At 45.7% G+C, this 16,521-nt stretch overlaps 1 protein-coding gene across 3 annotated transcripts in view; it reads left to right on the forward strand.

Moving 5' to 3' along the window:
* Ncoa2 (nuclear receptor coactivator 2) overlaps positions 1 to 16,521 on the forward strand; it is a 226,829-nt gene that overhangs the window by 182,526 nt on the left and 27,782 nt on the right. For all 3 annotated transcript variants that reach the window (XM_052175942.1, XM_052175943.1, XM_052175944.1), the window contains 5 exons: positions 3,247 to 3,348; positions 3,873 to 4,016; positions 7,286 to 7,433; positions 9,103 to 10,372; positions 15,332 to 15,542. In XM_052175942.1, the coding sequence (XP_052031902.1) occupies positions 3,247 to 3,348; positions 3,873 to 4,016; positions 7,286 to 7,433; positions 9,103 to 10,372; positions 15,332 to 15,542 (1,875 nt within the window). The remainder of the gene's footprint in view (positions 1 to 3,246; positions 3,349 to 3,872; positions 4,017 to 7,285; positions 7,434 to 9,102; positions 10,373 to 15,331; positions 15,543 to 16,521) is intronic.

The following is a 16,521-nucleotide window of genomic DNA, read 5'->3' on the forward strand; positions in this document are numbered from 1 at the left end:
GGGACAGGGCAGGGGGAGGGGAGGGCATCATGTGTCTACGCCCTCCTCCTGGGCACACCTCTGGCTTAGTGATCACAAATGCAGGCGCTCACAGTGAAGAGCAGGAAGCCACTTCCTGATTCCTTCCCATCTTCTTGAGATTCCGTTTTGTGTTTTGTTTTTCTCTCTACAACATTGGGCATTGAGCTTTCACATGCTAAGCAGTGTTGTCTCTGAGCTGTTCTCAGTTTGAAAATGCTCTGTAGTGCTGTAAGTGGCGCAGTGCAGGCCCAGCACAGCAGCCATGATTCATGTCTGAAGCCAGCATGTGAAACTGCAGCAGCTTGATTTCAGTTATAGCATGTGTTCCTGGTGACAGTGGCAGTTTAGGAGATCCTAGGTTGCTTTGCATACTTAATGTAAATCCTATGCCACAGCCCCATAAAAGAACTCGCATGGGTGTAAGCAGCATGTGTGTGTCGACTTTCCAGGGAGTAACGCAACGCATGTTACCTGTGCACAGCAGGCCTTCAGTGTGACACAGCCACAGAGAGGACAAACAGAAGAGCAGGGAGTGCTGGGCTGCTCCCCACAATGAGATGCTGATGTCATACCATCCCCTGCCTACCAGTCACTAAGTGTCCCTCCATAGTATAAGATGTTGGTGGACAACACCTGGGAGTTACATCTGGGAGTTACAGAGGGAAAGAGCTTTTGACCAGCAGTGCAGTGAAAGGTTCTAGCAGCTATCCAAGCAGACCAACCCCGTTCGGCCAGTGCCTCTGGCTCAGGACAGATTCCTTCACTCCTCTGTGTATCTGCGTAGTAATCAAATCACAGTGAAAGCATCCAAATCTGATACAGAATGGGCGGCACGTAGCTCAGGGATGGAACCCTTACGTGATGTATGAGACCCTGTTTTGTTCTCAGCATATGTGCACACATACATCATACATGCCGGGCTTATGACAATGGCTGAACTAGAGTAGCCATGAATGCTAGCATAGTACTGCTTAATTAAAATGTAAATGTGCTGGGCGGTGGTGGCACACGCCTGTAATCCCAGCACTCTGGGAGGCAGAGGCAGGCAGATTTCTGAGTTTGAGGCCAGCCTGGTCTACAGAGTGAGTTCTAGGACAGTCAGGACTACACAGAGAAACACTGTCTCGGAAAAAAGAAAATGTGTAAATGTGCCAGGCAGTGGTGGTGCACTCCTTTACTCCCTGCACTTGGGAGGCATAAGCAGGTGGATTTCTGAAGTCAAGGCCAGCTTGGTCTACAGAGTGAGTTCCAGGACAGCCAGGGCTACACAGAGAAACCCTATCTCGAAAAACAAAACAAAACAAAAAAAAATTGCCACAAAAAATGTATAAATGTTCTTAAATTTCATCAGAAAGGAATTCCAAAGAGCTATTCTAGAGATATGGTATTTCAAAATGAGCCTTTGCTTAGGTGTGACTGTCAGACAGTTTAGATCTCCTCAACAAGAGAGGGTGCACCCTGCAGTCCTCCATGATATTCCACAGGCGAATAAGGCACAAACATTCATGCAGACTTACTGTTCTGCACTGGAGAGGAAAATGTAGATTCTAGTTAAAATGGAGCCCAGTTGGTAAAGTGCTTGCCTAGAATGCGCAAACCCCTGGGTTCAATCCCCCAGACCACATAAAGTCAGTCATTGTGATATACACCTATAATCCTAGACTCAGGAGATACAGCCAGCGAGTCAGAAAAGCCAAGGTCGTGCTTGCACACAGACAGCAAGTGTGATATCAGCCAGGAGGTAGCAGACTCTATAAATCAGTTCATTCATAACTGAGATGGGATTTCAAGGCAGTATGGTGGTACATGCCTCTAATCCTGGCACTTAGATGGAATTGGGTACATTTAAGGTGGTAGGTACCACTTTAGTGATCCCAGCACAGGACAGAGGTGAAGGATCACTGTAAGCCTGGGGCCAGCCTGCTGGACAAATGAGGCAGTGAGGCAGGGGCAGAGCAAGACTTGCCTTAAACAAATTCTGTATGTTTATTAAAAAGAAAAAAAAAAAAAAAAAACCCAAGGGCTTCTTTTATTTTATTTTTCTTCTTTCTTTTATTGTAGCTAAAATACTCATGGCCTTATACATGGTAGAGGGTCCAACCACTGAGCTACACACCCCACTTCCCTTGGTGATTACATTTTAAACTAAAGACACCAGCTGTTACTTGTGATCTTCTTCCCCCTCCCAAAAAAGAAAGAAAGCTTCTCAAGTTTACAGGTGAATGAGGGCTCTGAGGTGTGAGGTGGTGTGAGGGCCCTGCGGTGTAAGATGGTGTGAGGAGCCCCCAGAGTGAGGTGGTATGAGGGCCCTGCAGTGTGAGGTGGTGTGAGATGGTGTGAGGAGTCCCCGGTGTGAGATGGTGTAAGGAGCCTGCGTCATTTCTGTGGCAGCCCTTTCATCAGCCTTTCTCCTTTAAGGACCATACGATGTGCTCTGCATGCTGTATACTTGTATAAGAATGTCCCTGTTCTCTAGAAGTGAGCCCGAATGCAGAAAACAATGGAAGTGGGGGCTGGAGAGATGGCTCAGCACTTAAGAGCACAGCTGCCCTTCCACAGCACCCTCATGGTAGTTCACAACCATCTGTAAGTCCAGTTCAGGGCGTCTGTCACCCTCTTCTGGACTCCAGACACCAGGCATGTGCACAGATGCATGTACAGGCAAAATGTCTATACAAAGAAATACAATTTAAAAATGTTGAAGTGGGGACAAGGTTAAACCTTAACACTGGCCATGGAGGAACGCACCGTGGCAAGACGCTAACGGATCCGGCAGTGACTCTGGGGCGTTTACAGTGCGAGTGTGTCCTTGTTCATTCCAGTGCCATGCCCATGTTCCTGCACAGTGTAACCCTAAAGCTGAGAAGAAACCCTTCCCACTGTGTCTGGTTCTAGTTCTGTCATTTTGTTTTGTTAACTTTGTTATGAATTAATTTTGCTTTCACACTCAATGACCCCACACGTTTCATCACTGAGGAGGTGGTTTCCAGTCATTAACTCCAGCTTGGGGGCCGGCTTACCATGAGTGCTGTGTAGTTCCAGCATTTGCCCCTCTGCTCCAGCTCTTCCTAACAGCTGCTCCCACTGCATCCGAGCCAAGAGTTAAACCTGTAAGAGGCTGAGAGCCATGGCGACTCATTGGTTTACCAGGCCGTGCTGTCATAGATGTTTGAGTTGATTTGATCACTACAAGTATGATGAACAATCGTGTCTCATTTATTTAAGACTTGCAGTCCTGCCTGATTTGTGTGGCACGAAGAGTCCCCCTGAAGGAGAGACCAGCCCTTCCCTCATCCGAAAGCTTCACCACCCGCCAGGACCTTCAAGGTAAGTTTCTGTCAGAAGACGGAAGTGGCCATTTGAAAATGCACAGGTACCTGGATCCAGGGAGCGCAGCGCTGGCTGTGCCTGCCTGCCAGGCAAGGTGCTGAGGAGTGCAGGCCGCCCACAGAGGGCACTTTCTCCTTCCTGTCTCTGTGTGTCCAACCCCAGGACAGACAGTCCATTGTTACGGATCACTGTTCTGTGTAGAGTGTGATATTAATTAGAGATGATTTACAGTATTGAGGGTGAGGGAAGCTAGGCATGCTAGCACAGATCTGAAGCCAATCTGCATTCTCGAGGTAAGGCAGACTTCCAGAGTATCCTGGACTCGACAAGAGCTGTCTAAAATCAGATACTTAAGATGAATAAACTAGAAAGGACACGAGATAGAGTCATCTGTATAAACTGCGTCATGAGATCAGTCCCCACAGATACCGTCCATAGCTATAAGTAAATCTGTGTATTCCAGAATGTTGTTTCTCTGGAAAATCTGTGTTGTAATTGTAATGTCTGCTGTTCTCTCTCAGGCAAGATCACTTCTCTAGACACCAGCACCATGAGAGCCGCCATGAAGCCCGGCTGGGAGGATCTGGTGAGGAGATGTATTCAGAAGTTCCACACGCAGCACGAAGGGGAATCTCTGTCATACGCCAAGAGGCATCACCACGAAGGTACAAGGCCTCTTGGCGTACTACACTATGCAGCCTTACACAGTTGCTTCCTGTGGGGAGTGCTATCACGAGGTGCCTGAAGCTCCCCTCACATATAAGAGGACCTCACAGAGCTGCTGTGTCCTCTGCTGGTGCCTCCCAGCCCATGCAGTAGGCTGCTGGAGGAAATAGCAAGAGGTGTTGCTATCACAAAGATAAGGAAAGAGGTCATTTTCTGTAATCCTCATGCTTCTAGATGCATGACAAGATAACCAAGGTCTGTGTAATCTAAGAAACAGGATTGAGTTCATAAGAGCAGTCTGGAAGGAAAAATAGATGGGATTTACAAGAGCCAGTAATCCCAAGCTCTCCTTCATGATTTGAACAGCAGTTTCCAGAATTCCTGGAGAGGCAGCAGGCTCTGCTCTGAGTCACAGGCTAAAAGAACAGCTGGAAGCAAACTCAGCACTCCAGCCATCTTTCAGTCCCTTCTGGCCCTGAATGAACACCGCATGGCCGTGTCCTCCTGTGTCCTCTCTTCACTGCACACCAAGCCCGTGAGAGACCCTGCCTTCCCCTGTGCACTGTAGGATCGAATAGGACAGGGTCCTGGCCCGCGTGTGTTCTGCAGCACCTGAGGAACTCCCAGCAGACTAAGGCTCTCGGGCTCAGTGTGGACCACTCTCTGTTGTGCAGAAGAGAGTCTTCAGTGATCTGTGACAGGGAGCTGTGGCCTGTCATCCATTCAGTGTGCATCTATGATCTTGGCTTGTTAACCCGTCAGCTTTGTACACTGAAGCTTTATGCTTTTGAGACCACTTAATGAGAAATCACAGACATAGTAAATATACTCCGACTAATCCATTTAATTGCTCCTCACACCTGCATCTTTTTCACCCTAATTTCTTAAAAATTAAGCAAATGATCAAACATTTTGTACCTTCTAATGTTGTTCTTACTGCTAGAATAACAGCAAATATATAGGATACATTTGACAGAAATCAATATTTAACCTGGCATTTCACTAGATAACGGCTTGGAATAGAAGCAGAAATTAAAGAGATGCCCTTAGCAAATATGTTCAGTGCCCCTGGGTTCTGAGTGCCCTGCATTTAATTACCTAGATAATGGTTCTATCTCGTTGAAAGTCAGGATCCACTGAAAGGAAACTGCACATAGATGTACAGAACAGGGGATGCAGAGCCCAGGGTGATAGCTCAGGGGATAAGAGGACTTCCTGACTAGTCATGAGATCCCCAAGATCTCACTTAAAAAGAAAGGTGTAGCTACACGTTCATCTGACACCCGCACTGTGGAAGATGGGGGTGGGATTGCTAGGGCTGGATAGGCACACACAGGTGCACACACACCACATGTACACACTCATGCATACCCTCTAGTCACACACAGCTACACACATCATATGTACACACTCATACAACCCCCCCCCACAAAAGTGACTATGAACAGTAAGTAACCTTTAAAAGAAGCATGTAATACTAGAAGTTTCTACCTGTGTCTAGTAAAAATGTGCTAGAAGGTGTTCTTTGAGTTGGGGAGCATCCTAAACAATCAAGTGTGCTCACTCATTATTACTACATAGTATACTGACCAAATGGAAAGTCTTTAGAAATCACAACCAAGGTCAGAAGAAGATCTAAAATCATAAGCCACTGAAAATACGAGTCCTTTAAACAGCTGTGTTTCCATTACCTTTAGACAAATGCTTACTGTGCAAATCACAGCATGCATAGACTAATGAGAGATTCCCAGTGCAGCCACTTTCAAACCCCTGCAGTCAGCCATGCCCCAATATCCTGTCTACCTGAGGTTAGGAAGGGGCTGCTTGACAAACACAGAGAAATCAGAGTCCCCTCCTCTCCCTGTAATTCTCTGGCCTAGTGAATTTGCATAGACACCCAGGAACAAGTAGTTCAATCCACCAAATTTGTACAACAATGATACTTTTTTAAAAATTATTTAAGAAGCAACTAAGTTTCATCATTTTTTCCTGAATCGAAGTCATCTTTTTATGTGAAATGTTTGTTATGAATACAATTCTATAAATTTCAAGATTATTTTAAGAGAAAATGCACTGAGCCAGATGATTTACTTTGTATTTCTTGTCTTAACTATGAAGTACTGGCCTTTATGGGAACACTAGAGTGCGTGCACTGGCTCGGTGTGCGCGTGGGTTTCAGTTGTGTTTAGCACTATCTTCTGACAGATGATGCTCTTCACTTTTACTCCCTGTTGTCTGAAGCAAAGCAGGGAGGGGGAGGTCCCTGAGGATGGCATGCAGACAGTGCAGGGTCTTAGGTTATCCTCTTCCTGATGGTTACACTGTAACAGAAAGCAAAGGCAGATTGTACTTAGACATACCACATTTGGAGGTTGTTAAGAAATTATGGAAATGCCGGGCAGTGATGGCGCACACCTGTAATCCCAGCACTCTGGGAAGCAGAGGCAGGCAGATTTCTGAGTTCAAGGCCAGCCTGGTCTACAGAGTGAATTCCAGGACAGCCAGGGCTACACAGAGAAACCCTGTCTCTCTCACAGAGAAACCAAATCCAAAAAAAAAAAATTATGGAAAGGCTTATTTTGACCTGATAAACTGTTTGCACTCTCTTTGCCCCATAATAATAATTTGATTTAAGGCCGAGTTTATTTAGGGCTAGGGAGAGCCCAGAGAGAGGTTAAAAGCACTAGCTGCTCTTCTTGATGACCCAGATCAGTTTCCAGCTCCTACACGATGGTTCACAACATTCTATAACTCCAGATCCACTTACATATATTTGGATAAAATACACATACACATAAAATAAAAATAAGTCTAAAACCAAGATTTTAAAATAAAGCACAGTTTGAGTTTTCAAGCTGTTATTCTTTGTCATACAAAAAAAAAAGGTAATTCACTCTTTGATATTTTGAAAAGTAACCTCTTTTGGTATTTTGTTGTTTTTTTCTTGAGACAGGGTTTCTCTGTGTAGCCCTGGCTGTCCTGGAGCTCACTCTGTAGACCAGGCTGGCCTCGAACTCAGAAATCCACCTGCCTCTGCCTCCCAGAGTGCTGGGATTAAAGGTGTGCGCCACCACACCCAGCTAAGTAACTGCTTTTTAAATGGAAAATTTCTGACCTGTCACTTTTAACATGCTTGTAAGAAAACCAGTGAAGTCCATCACTGTTGTGCCCTGTTATACTTTCCTTGACACTTGACTCCGCTTTTCTGATATTTTTCTTTTTTTAGCTCTTTGTTCTAATCATGCCTTGTTTCCTTTTTTGCCTGCAGTTCTGAGACAAGGGCTGGCGTTCAGTCAGATCTATCGTTTTTCTCTGTCTGATGGCACTCTTGTTGCTGCACAAACGAAGAGCAAACTCATCCGTTCTCAGACTACTAATGAGCCTCAGCTTGTAATATCTTTGCACATGCTTCACAGGTAATCATAATCTCAGCCTCGGTTTCCCATCCCTTGTTGAGAGATGTGCTACAAAAGCAGTATGCCACCCAAATGCCTCTCGGGTCCCCAGACTTCTCCTTTTTCGATTATGGCGTTATGAACTGTAGAATGAGATGGCTGGTAACTGTCGGCTAGAAGCCACTGCCTGCCAGCAAAACCCGCCGCCCTTCCTTTGGCTTGTGATGGTAAGAGCACAGCATCAGACTGGATGTGCTGGTGCGTACCTCAGTCCCAACAATGGAGGCAGAAGCAGGTGGATCTCGGAAAGTTCTAGACCAGCCTGATCTACTCAGCAAACTCTAAGACAGCCAGGACTAAATAAAAGCAGAGAAAGAACCTCAAAGGCCTTGGGTGCACCTTCCTGTCACAGGCAAGAAGGGACGTTCCCAGAGAGCAACGCAGTGAGAACAGGAGCATCAAAGCCAATGCTAAGATTTCTGATCTTGGATGCTTAATCTTTCAAATGAATATTCTTAGACTAGTTTTCATTTTTGTTCTTGGGTTTAATTTCTTCACATTAGACTTTAAATTGAGTGGTTTTGTATAGTAAAAGAAACATGAATGTTGATTTTAAAATAAATGTCATAGAGCATATTGTTTAAGATACTCATTTGGGAAAATGATTGAATTTGAAATTTTATAAATGTTTATGTATATGCTGAGGGAAACTTTACAAGATGCTGCCAAAAGATATTTACAGTTGTTCTGCTTAAAGAATCCCAGTCTATTGGATTTCTCAATTATTTTTGCTTTCTAGTACAGGAATAAAAAAAATCAGGTAGGCCTAGTTGCCAACTAATAGTAAATTTGACCTCAAACTGCAACAGTTTGGAAATGATTATGAGGCAGAATATTTCCCCCACCCCAGCTGAAGCTGGTGTTTGACGGCCTCTGAGCATGTTCGCTAACTCATAAGCAGCTGCCAAAACAGAAGCTAAAGCCCTGGTCCTAGGCGAACTGCTTATAGGCATCAGGTAGGGAAGTAGGTTCAAACTTTCCTGGAATGACGGCCAATTAAAATCAGAAACTGTCACCCCAGAACCCCACCAGGGCTTTGAGGAAATGGACAAGAATCTATGAGACAAGTTGATGTAACTAATACCAGTCGAAGTAACATTTCTGTATCTGGAACTGGCCATGTAACAGTTAGGGCAAGGTGTTCCCCACTAAGGCCTCTGTCCACCGTGAACCAAGGGACACCTATCAGAACCTCTAGGCCTACAGATGTGCCCACTGCTGAGAGCAGAAGCTGTGGCAAATGGTGGGATCAGGCAGTACTTATGTGGTCGTTTCTGTAAGTGTGGCAACTCTCGGTGCTCATCAGGGAGATGTATGATTGAGATCGTCCTAATGTCCTCATTACTTACTGAAATTTCAATGTGGGAATAGTCTAACTTAACCTCTATATCTACACTGCAGTGAAACCACAGACATCTTAATATGGTGCTTGAAAAGCATCCCCCTTAGTCCAGAGCTGTGCGTGGTCAGTCTAGCCCATAAGTGTAGGTGTTTTTATCCAAGCCTCGACGTCTTTTAAATGTAGTTTGCTTTTGTAAAGAAAAGAGACCCTGCCATCTTTTTAAATTAATAACAGTTTACTTTGTATTTCTCCTTTTATCTTATATATGTTTCTTTCCTCATTGTACAGAGAGCAGAATGTATGTGTAATGAATCCGGATCTGACTGGACAAGCGATGGGGAAGCCATTGAATCCAATTAGCTCTAGCAGCCCTGCCCATCAGGCCCTGTGCAGTGGGAACCCAGGTCAGGACATGACCCTCAGTAGCAATATAAATTTTCCCATGAATGGCCCAAAGGAACAAATGGGCCTGCCCATGGGCAGGTTTGGTGGTTCTGGGGGCATGAACCATGTAACAGGCATGCAAGCAGCCGCTCCTCAGGGTAGTAACTATGCACTCAAAATGAACAGTCCCTCACAAGGCAGCCCCGGCATGAACCCCGGGCAGCCCAGCTCTGTGCTCTCCCCAAGGCATCGCATGAGCCCTGGCGTGGCCGGCAGTCCTCGCATCCCACCCAGTCAGTTTTCCCCTGCAGGAAGCTTGCATTCCCCGGTGGGAGTTTGCAGCAGCACAGGAAATAGCCATAGTTATACCAACAGTTCCCTCAATGCACTGCAAGCCCTCAGCGAGGGCCATGGGGTCTCATTAGGGTCATCGTTGGCTTCACCGGACCTAAAAATGGGCAATTTGCAAAACTCCCCAGTTAATATGAATCCTCCCCCACTCAGCAAGATGGGAAGCTTGGACTCCAAAGACTGTTTTGGACTTTATGGGGAGCCATCGGAAGGTACAACTGGACAAGCAGAGGCCAGCTGCCATCCTGAAGAACAAAAGGGGCCCAATGACTCCAGCATGCCCCAGGCGGCCAGCGGGGACAGCGCTGAGGGACACAGCCGGCTGCATGACAGCAAAGGGCAGACCAAGCTCCTACAGCTGCTGACCACCAAGTCCGACCAGATGGAACCTTCCCCTCTGCCCAGCTCCTTGTCGGACACAAACAAGGACACCACAGGGAGCGTGCCTGGGCCTGGGTCCACGCATGGCGCCTCGCTCAAGGAGAAGCATAAGATTTTGCACAGACTCTTACAGGACAGCAGTTCCCCCGTGGACCTGGCCAAGCTGACGGCAGAAGCCACAGGCAAAGAGCTGAGCCAGGAGTCCAGCAGCACGGCTCCTGGGTCAGACGTGACTGTCAAACAGGAGCCAGCGAGCCCCAAGAAGAAAGAGAATGCACTACTGCGCTATTTGCTCGACAAAGATGATACTAAAGATATTGGTTTACCGGAAATAACCCCCAAACTCGAGCGACTGGACAGTAAGACAGAGCCTGGCGGGAACACAAAGCTAATCGCTGTGAAAACTGTGAAGGAGGAGGTGAGCTTTGAGCCCAGTGACCAGGTGAGTTTTCGGATGTCTTCTCCCAGGTGTGTTCATTTGTGTCACAGAGAACATAGATGTTCTCCAAGAGGACAATCTGTGACTCCCTGAGAAAAGTAGTTGTGCTTATGGGCGGGCCTTGCCTTGTACCAGTTACTTCACATGAAATTCTGTTGACACTGCAAAGAGTTTACACGGCACAGACGTGGACTTAAGAGGCCATGTAGTTTGCTCTCAGACATTCAGCCACCGTAGCCAGAGCAGTTGTGGACATTGAGCAAGTGCGTATGGCTGTACTCCGATGCAGTTTTACAGATACCTACAGACCCTAGAGCAGACAATCATGATGGGCATAAAGTATTCTTTTGATTGATTGTGTGTGTGTGTGTGTGTGGCGGGGAGCTAGAGAGTCATTTTTCTTGCAATGAGCAAGGTAAATTCATTCTTGGGTCATAGGTCATCCATAAACAAGGGTGAGCAGGACGGACTGCAGCGTGGCTGCGGTTAGCTGAACCCAGATTGTGGTAATCCCCTCCTTAGACCAGGACTGTCTCAGAATGGACTTAAGTATCTGCCTGTTAACTCTTTCCAGAGGATCAGAGTTCAGCCAGTAAAGATCCTTCTGCCTCTTCCCTCTCTGTGAACACTTCTGAGTAATGTTCATGAATTTCATTGACCATTGGTTAAAACTCTGTGCTTTTCTCCAGAGTTGACGCCTTGAAAACAGTCCCGGGGACCTAACATTTAGAATCATTCTTTAATTTATTTATTTTTGACAACAACAAAAAATCCTTATACAGCATAGCACTATCAAACTAGTTAAGATATCACTGCATATGCTGGCCATTTTTGTGCTACAAATACCTTATAAAAACTCTTCTGAGTGGTCTTCAATATGCATGAGTTATGGTTTCCACTACATTGTACAACTGACCTCTGGAATGTTTTCATCCAAACTGACATTTTGATCCTTCTCCAACATTCAACCCTGGCCCCTCACCATCCCCGGCAATCCTCTGGTGGGAAAGGCGCCCACTGAGGAAGCAAACCATTGATACTGGCTGACTTAGAAAGGCAAGTGATGGAGTTGTTGCCCCTGCAGTGCTGGAACTGTTTCTGACTGGAGTGAGGACCTAGCCTCGCCTTGTCATGACTGGCTAAGCAGTGAGGAAGTCACAGGGGCCTTCTCTTTAAAATGGCCTATAATTTGCCCTTGAAAGCAGTGTTTCAAGTAAGAAGGTAGTGTCACCAGCTTCAAGGGAGCTGTGCCCCCACACTATGCCTGTGTGTCTGACCCCATGAATCCTCAGAGGCTGTGTTTGGGGACAGTTCCTGCCAGCCCAGCTGGTTCTGAGGACCTGACCTCCAGTTTCTTTCACTGTGATGTCATGGTTGCTGAGAGCAGATGCAATCGTTGAGGCAGCGTGCTGCTCACAGGGGAAGCAGACTAAGATGATGTTCACGTTATTGGTGATCAATCCTAAAGTTCAGCAGCAGGCTCTGGGCAGCAGCTGTCTTACAGTGCTGTGAACTCATGAGCTGGGGCACCGAGGCCAACAGAGTGTTAACAGCGGTGCCTGGTATGAAGTGATGTAAAACCATATGACGGCTGGGCTTTCATCTGCCCGGGGTACTGGACCACATGACACAGAGGTAGTGGCAGCTCAGAGCAGCAGGCGCACGTCACCAGCCTCACTTAGGTCTCATCAAGCTAGAGGGCACGTTGGTGACTCAGGAGACCAGCATGGCTGCTCAGTGTAGAGCACGGTCAGCCCTCCCTCCCTAGATAGAATGTGTTCTCTGTTTCTGGCCTCAGACCCTAGGGACTTAGGGGGACATTGAAAGGGATCACTGAGCCAGGCCGTGATGGTCTCCCAAGCACACCTTACTTGGGAGGCAGAGGCAGGTGGATTTCTGAGTTCAAGGCCAGCCAGGTCTACAGAGTGAGTTCTAGGACAGCCAGGGCTATACAGAGAAACCCTGTCTCGAAAAAACCAAATCCAAAACAACAACAACAACAACAACAAAAAACCATACACAGATAATAAGCCTGGATTGCAATGGACTGTCTTGTTATTTTGACTCAAAAAAAAAAATGAACTGTATGTGTTTAATGTATTGCTAACGTCTCAAGGTCAGGAGTGCTTTAGTGGTGCACTGTTATTATGCCAGAAATGGCATATTTTTACTTCGCCATCTCCTAGCCAACAGGAAACAGAACCTGACAGAAACATTCCCAGTATGTTCACTGCTCTGAGTCCCGTGCTCATTTACACACTGGAGCATTGCGGATTCTCTGCCAAGCAGTGCCCTGGCTCCTGCTCTCTTGGAGGGCGTGGGACAGTCTCCCGCTTACCTCCGTTAAAAAAGCCACACTGAGCTGGTGGTGCCCAGACGCTTCCTCCAGATACTGTAGAATCCCTCACATGTCTGTGCTAAGCGATGGTATGATGCTATATTTTTATATTTCAATTGTTTTCAAAAGGTACCTTTTAATTAGAATATTCATGTGTTTATTCAGAGAACAAGTTGACTTTTAACACATGAAAATAATTATAAACTAAAAAGAAAAAGAAAAATTAAAGAAATCAAGTCTATTTTTCATTTTGTAGAACTTAAAAAAGAAAAAACTTTCTGATTCATTTTCTGCTAGAAATAGTTGAAAATAACTCCTGAAATTGATGTGACTAATTTGAGCATTCAAATAGATGCCTAAGTGAAACTTTGAAGTGTCTGCAAGGCATTTTAAAGGAAGGCACTCTTTGTCTTGCAAAGAAAATGTGCCTAACAAAGTGAGGAGGGCCGGGAGAATGTCAGTGAGATATAAATTCCAAAGCTGTAGAATCTAGACATCTTCTTTCAGAAACATCAAATTATCACACTCCAACCCTTCCAGAACTTGCATGAATACTAAGGAAAGCATTAAAATTAGTCTACCTGAGGGTATAAGCCACGCTGAAATCTATCTCCATAAGAATATTTAAACTTAGAGCCAGGCATGGTGGTGTGCTTCTGTAATCCCAACATTCCAGAGCTGAGAGAGGATTGTAAATTCAAGGTCAACCTTACCTCAAGGTAATAAAAGTGAAACTGACAACAAATTAATGATAAATGCATATTCCAAAAATTGACAAGGAATAAATTCAGGCAAAACAATGTCTCTGAAAGTTCATGGTGCATCTTGAAATGTGAGCCTGCGTGAGTTCAGCTAGTGTCCAGGGCTCTGGCCTGTAGAAGCAGGCATGCTCACAGGAAAACGCTGCAGAGCTCTCAGAGCCAAAGCTTTCTGCTGCTAGCGTTCCCCCCCCCTCCCCACCCCCTTCTTCCTTTGCTATACTGGACATTGAACCCAAGGCTCTTACAAGCCTCACAACTGAGTTACACTCTCACTCTCACGGAGGTAGCTGATAAAGTTGTAAATGAGACCGATCAAAATTTGAAAGTCGTTTAACTTTAAGTCTTTTAAGAAATGAAAATTAGAATGAGGGGGGAGAGGGTAACTCAGGCCATATCACACAAAGCTGGTTTGGTCCCCAGCACTGCACGAATACATAAATAAAAACTTTACATTGATCAAATATGTATAGTAGTTATGAAATTTTTTACTTAGAAATCACTTGAGCTGGGCATTTCCCACATACCTGTAGTCGCAACACTCTGACGGTGAGGATGGGGGGTCAAGGGGCAAAAGCTGGGCTCTGTTCCACAGGAGTCGGAGGCCAGCCTGGGACCCTGGCTCATAATCATGTCATATATAATTGATTTTAGTTAGAAAGGAGCTTGTCTCAGACAAAGGTGTTCTATGTAGATACTGTATTTCCAATGACAAAAGTCTTAGCAATGCCATCTTCCCTATAGAAGCCAGTATTACTCGCATAAGCGAATCCACTATAAGTCTTTACCAGTGTCACTTACAAGTCTTTGCCTGTTTCACTTTTGTTAGTTTTGAAACCATCTCCCTCTAGCCCAGGCTAGCCTATAGCTCACTGTGTAGCCCAAGCTGGCTTTAGCCTCATGTTCTGGGATTCAGACATGAATACACTTGTTTGACCACTTTCCTGTGTAATTGCAATCTATGATCTTAAATGCTAGCACCCTGATAGGTTCTACCCAAAAGAATGTCAGTGACGTCATTCTAGCTCTTAGACAAACGATAAAAGTAGGCAATATAATTGGTCATGGGAATTGAATTCAAGAAATTATTTTAAGAAACTGGCTCATATGAAATCAATACATGCTATGCTTGATATCAGGAGGCAGTGGTGGCACATGCCTTTAATCCCATCACTTGGGAGGCAAAGCAGGTGAAACTCTGAGTTCAAGGCCAGCCTGGTCTACAGATCAAGTTCCAGGACAGAAACCTGTCTCAAAAAACAAAGGCGGGCTGGGGGAGCTAGTTTGGTCATCCATATATCCGTCACCTAAGCTAGTTAAGAAGAAAGCCACTGACATTCCAAACCTAAACAAAATACATTTCAAGTTGAAAAAGCAAGACTTAGCTAGTTGATGAGTAGTTGAAGCTTCTTTTACAGCCAGCCCACAGGCCCCGAGGAAGTAGCCCTGGTTATTTGTGCCCTATCTCACCCCAGCTTTGTTGTTATTTCCTAAGAAAACTTAACCACCAAGCCTAGATCCAAACTGTAAGTCGTGGTCCAATTATAAGTAATTGGATATTTTTTTCATAATTAATGGAGTGGTTCACATAAAATAAAGGGAATATATAAACTGCTAGTGAGTTAGTGGAAAACAGCTTTCTTTCTAAGTCAGCCATGCCTGGTTTCTAGGTGAGGGACTCCTGAGAGGATTCAGTTATGAGGCATGGTTGGCCCATCGTGAGGCCTAACACTTGCACATACTGGCTTCTTTTTAACTTGGCTGGGATGCTCTGTGCTGCCTGGGTTTGCAGCAGCCAGTGGCGGGGCCGGGCTGGGCTCCCCTCTGGCAGCATGGACCTGAATGTACCCTTCTGTTTGACCGTAGCCTGGCAGCGAGCTGGACAACTTGGAAGAGATTTTGGATGATTTGCAGAACAGTCAGTTGCCACAGCTTTTCCCAGACACAAGGCCAGGCGCTCCTACTGGGTCTGTTGACAAGCAAGCCATCATCAATGACCTCATGCAGCTCACGGCTGACAGCAGCCCCGGCACACCTGCTGGAGCCCAGAAAGCAGCGCTGCGGATGTCACAGAGCAGTGAGTATGCCCTCTTCCCACTTAATCCCCATCAGAAACCAAGCGTTCACGTGGGCCACAGTTTAATCAGTTGGAGGTTTTCTGTGATAACACAAGCACCATCTACTGTCCTGGTCTGTCAGCGTTCCAGCAGTTTACTGCTGTACTGTCCTTTGGGGAGGAAAATTCAAACCAGGCATGATCACTGCATGCCTGTAACCCCAGACATGAGGCTGAGGCAGGGGGATGGTGAGTTCAGGGCCAACCTGAGCTACATAGTAAGACCCTGTCTCAAAAAAGTTTTAATAGCCAGGCGTGGTGGCGCACGCCTGTAATCCCAGCACTTGGGAGGCAGAGGCAGGCAGATATCTGAGTTCGAGGCCAGCCTGGTCTACAGAGTGAGTTCCAGGACAGCCAGGGCTACACAGAGAAACCCTGTCTCGAAAAAACCAAAACCAAATCCAAAAAAACAAAAAAAGGAAGGAAGGAAGGAAGGAAGGAAGGAAGGAAGGAAGGAAGGAAGATAGAAAGAAAGAAAGAAAGAAAGAAAGAAAGAAAGAAAGAAAGAAAGAAAGAAAGAAAGAAAGAAAGAAAGAAAGAAAGAAAGAAAGAAAGAAAGAAAGAGGCTACCCACAGTCAAAGGCCTTGCTCAGTCATTTAGGAGTCGTACTTTTAATTTATTTGAGCTAAATAAAAACTGCCATTCACTCTGATAGAATACATTGAGTTTTCGGTTTTGTGTGAAAGAACAGTGTTCTCTAGTTTACAGAAAGACAACTCTGCAGTGCTGGTAAACATACGCACTGTTTGCACCTCAGTAGAATGCCCATGCCTAGCAGTGTTCTCAAGTGTTCTCAAGCAAACCTCAGCCAAATCAGATTAGAAAGCGTCCTCTCTTGCATGGTTCCTGACCATTCTGGTGGGCAATCACAGAGCTAAAAGAACTGAGAGACTAAGCTAAGAAATATAAGATAGTAAGCAGTCCTCAACCCAGAGAAGG

The sequence above is a fragment of the Apodemus sylvaticus genome, chromosome 3, assembly GCF_947179515.1.
Source record: "Apodemus sylvaticus chromosome 3, mApoSyl1.1, whole genome shotgun sequence".
Lineage (NCBI taxonomy): Eukaryota > Metazoa > Chordata > Mammalia > Rodentia > Muridae > Apodemus > Apodemus sylvaticus.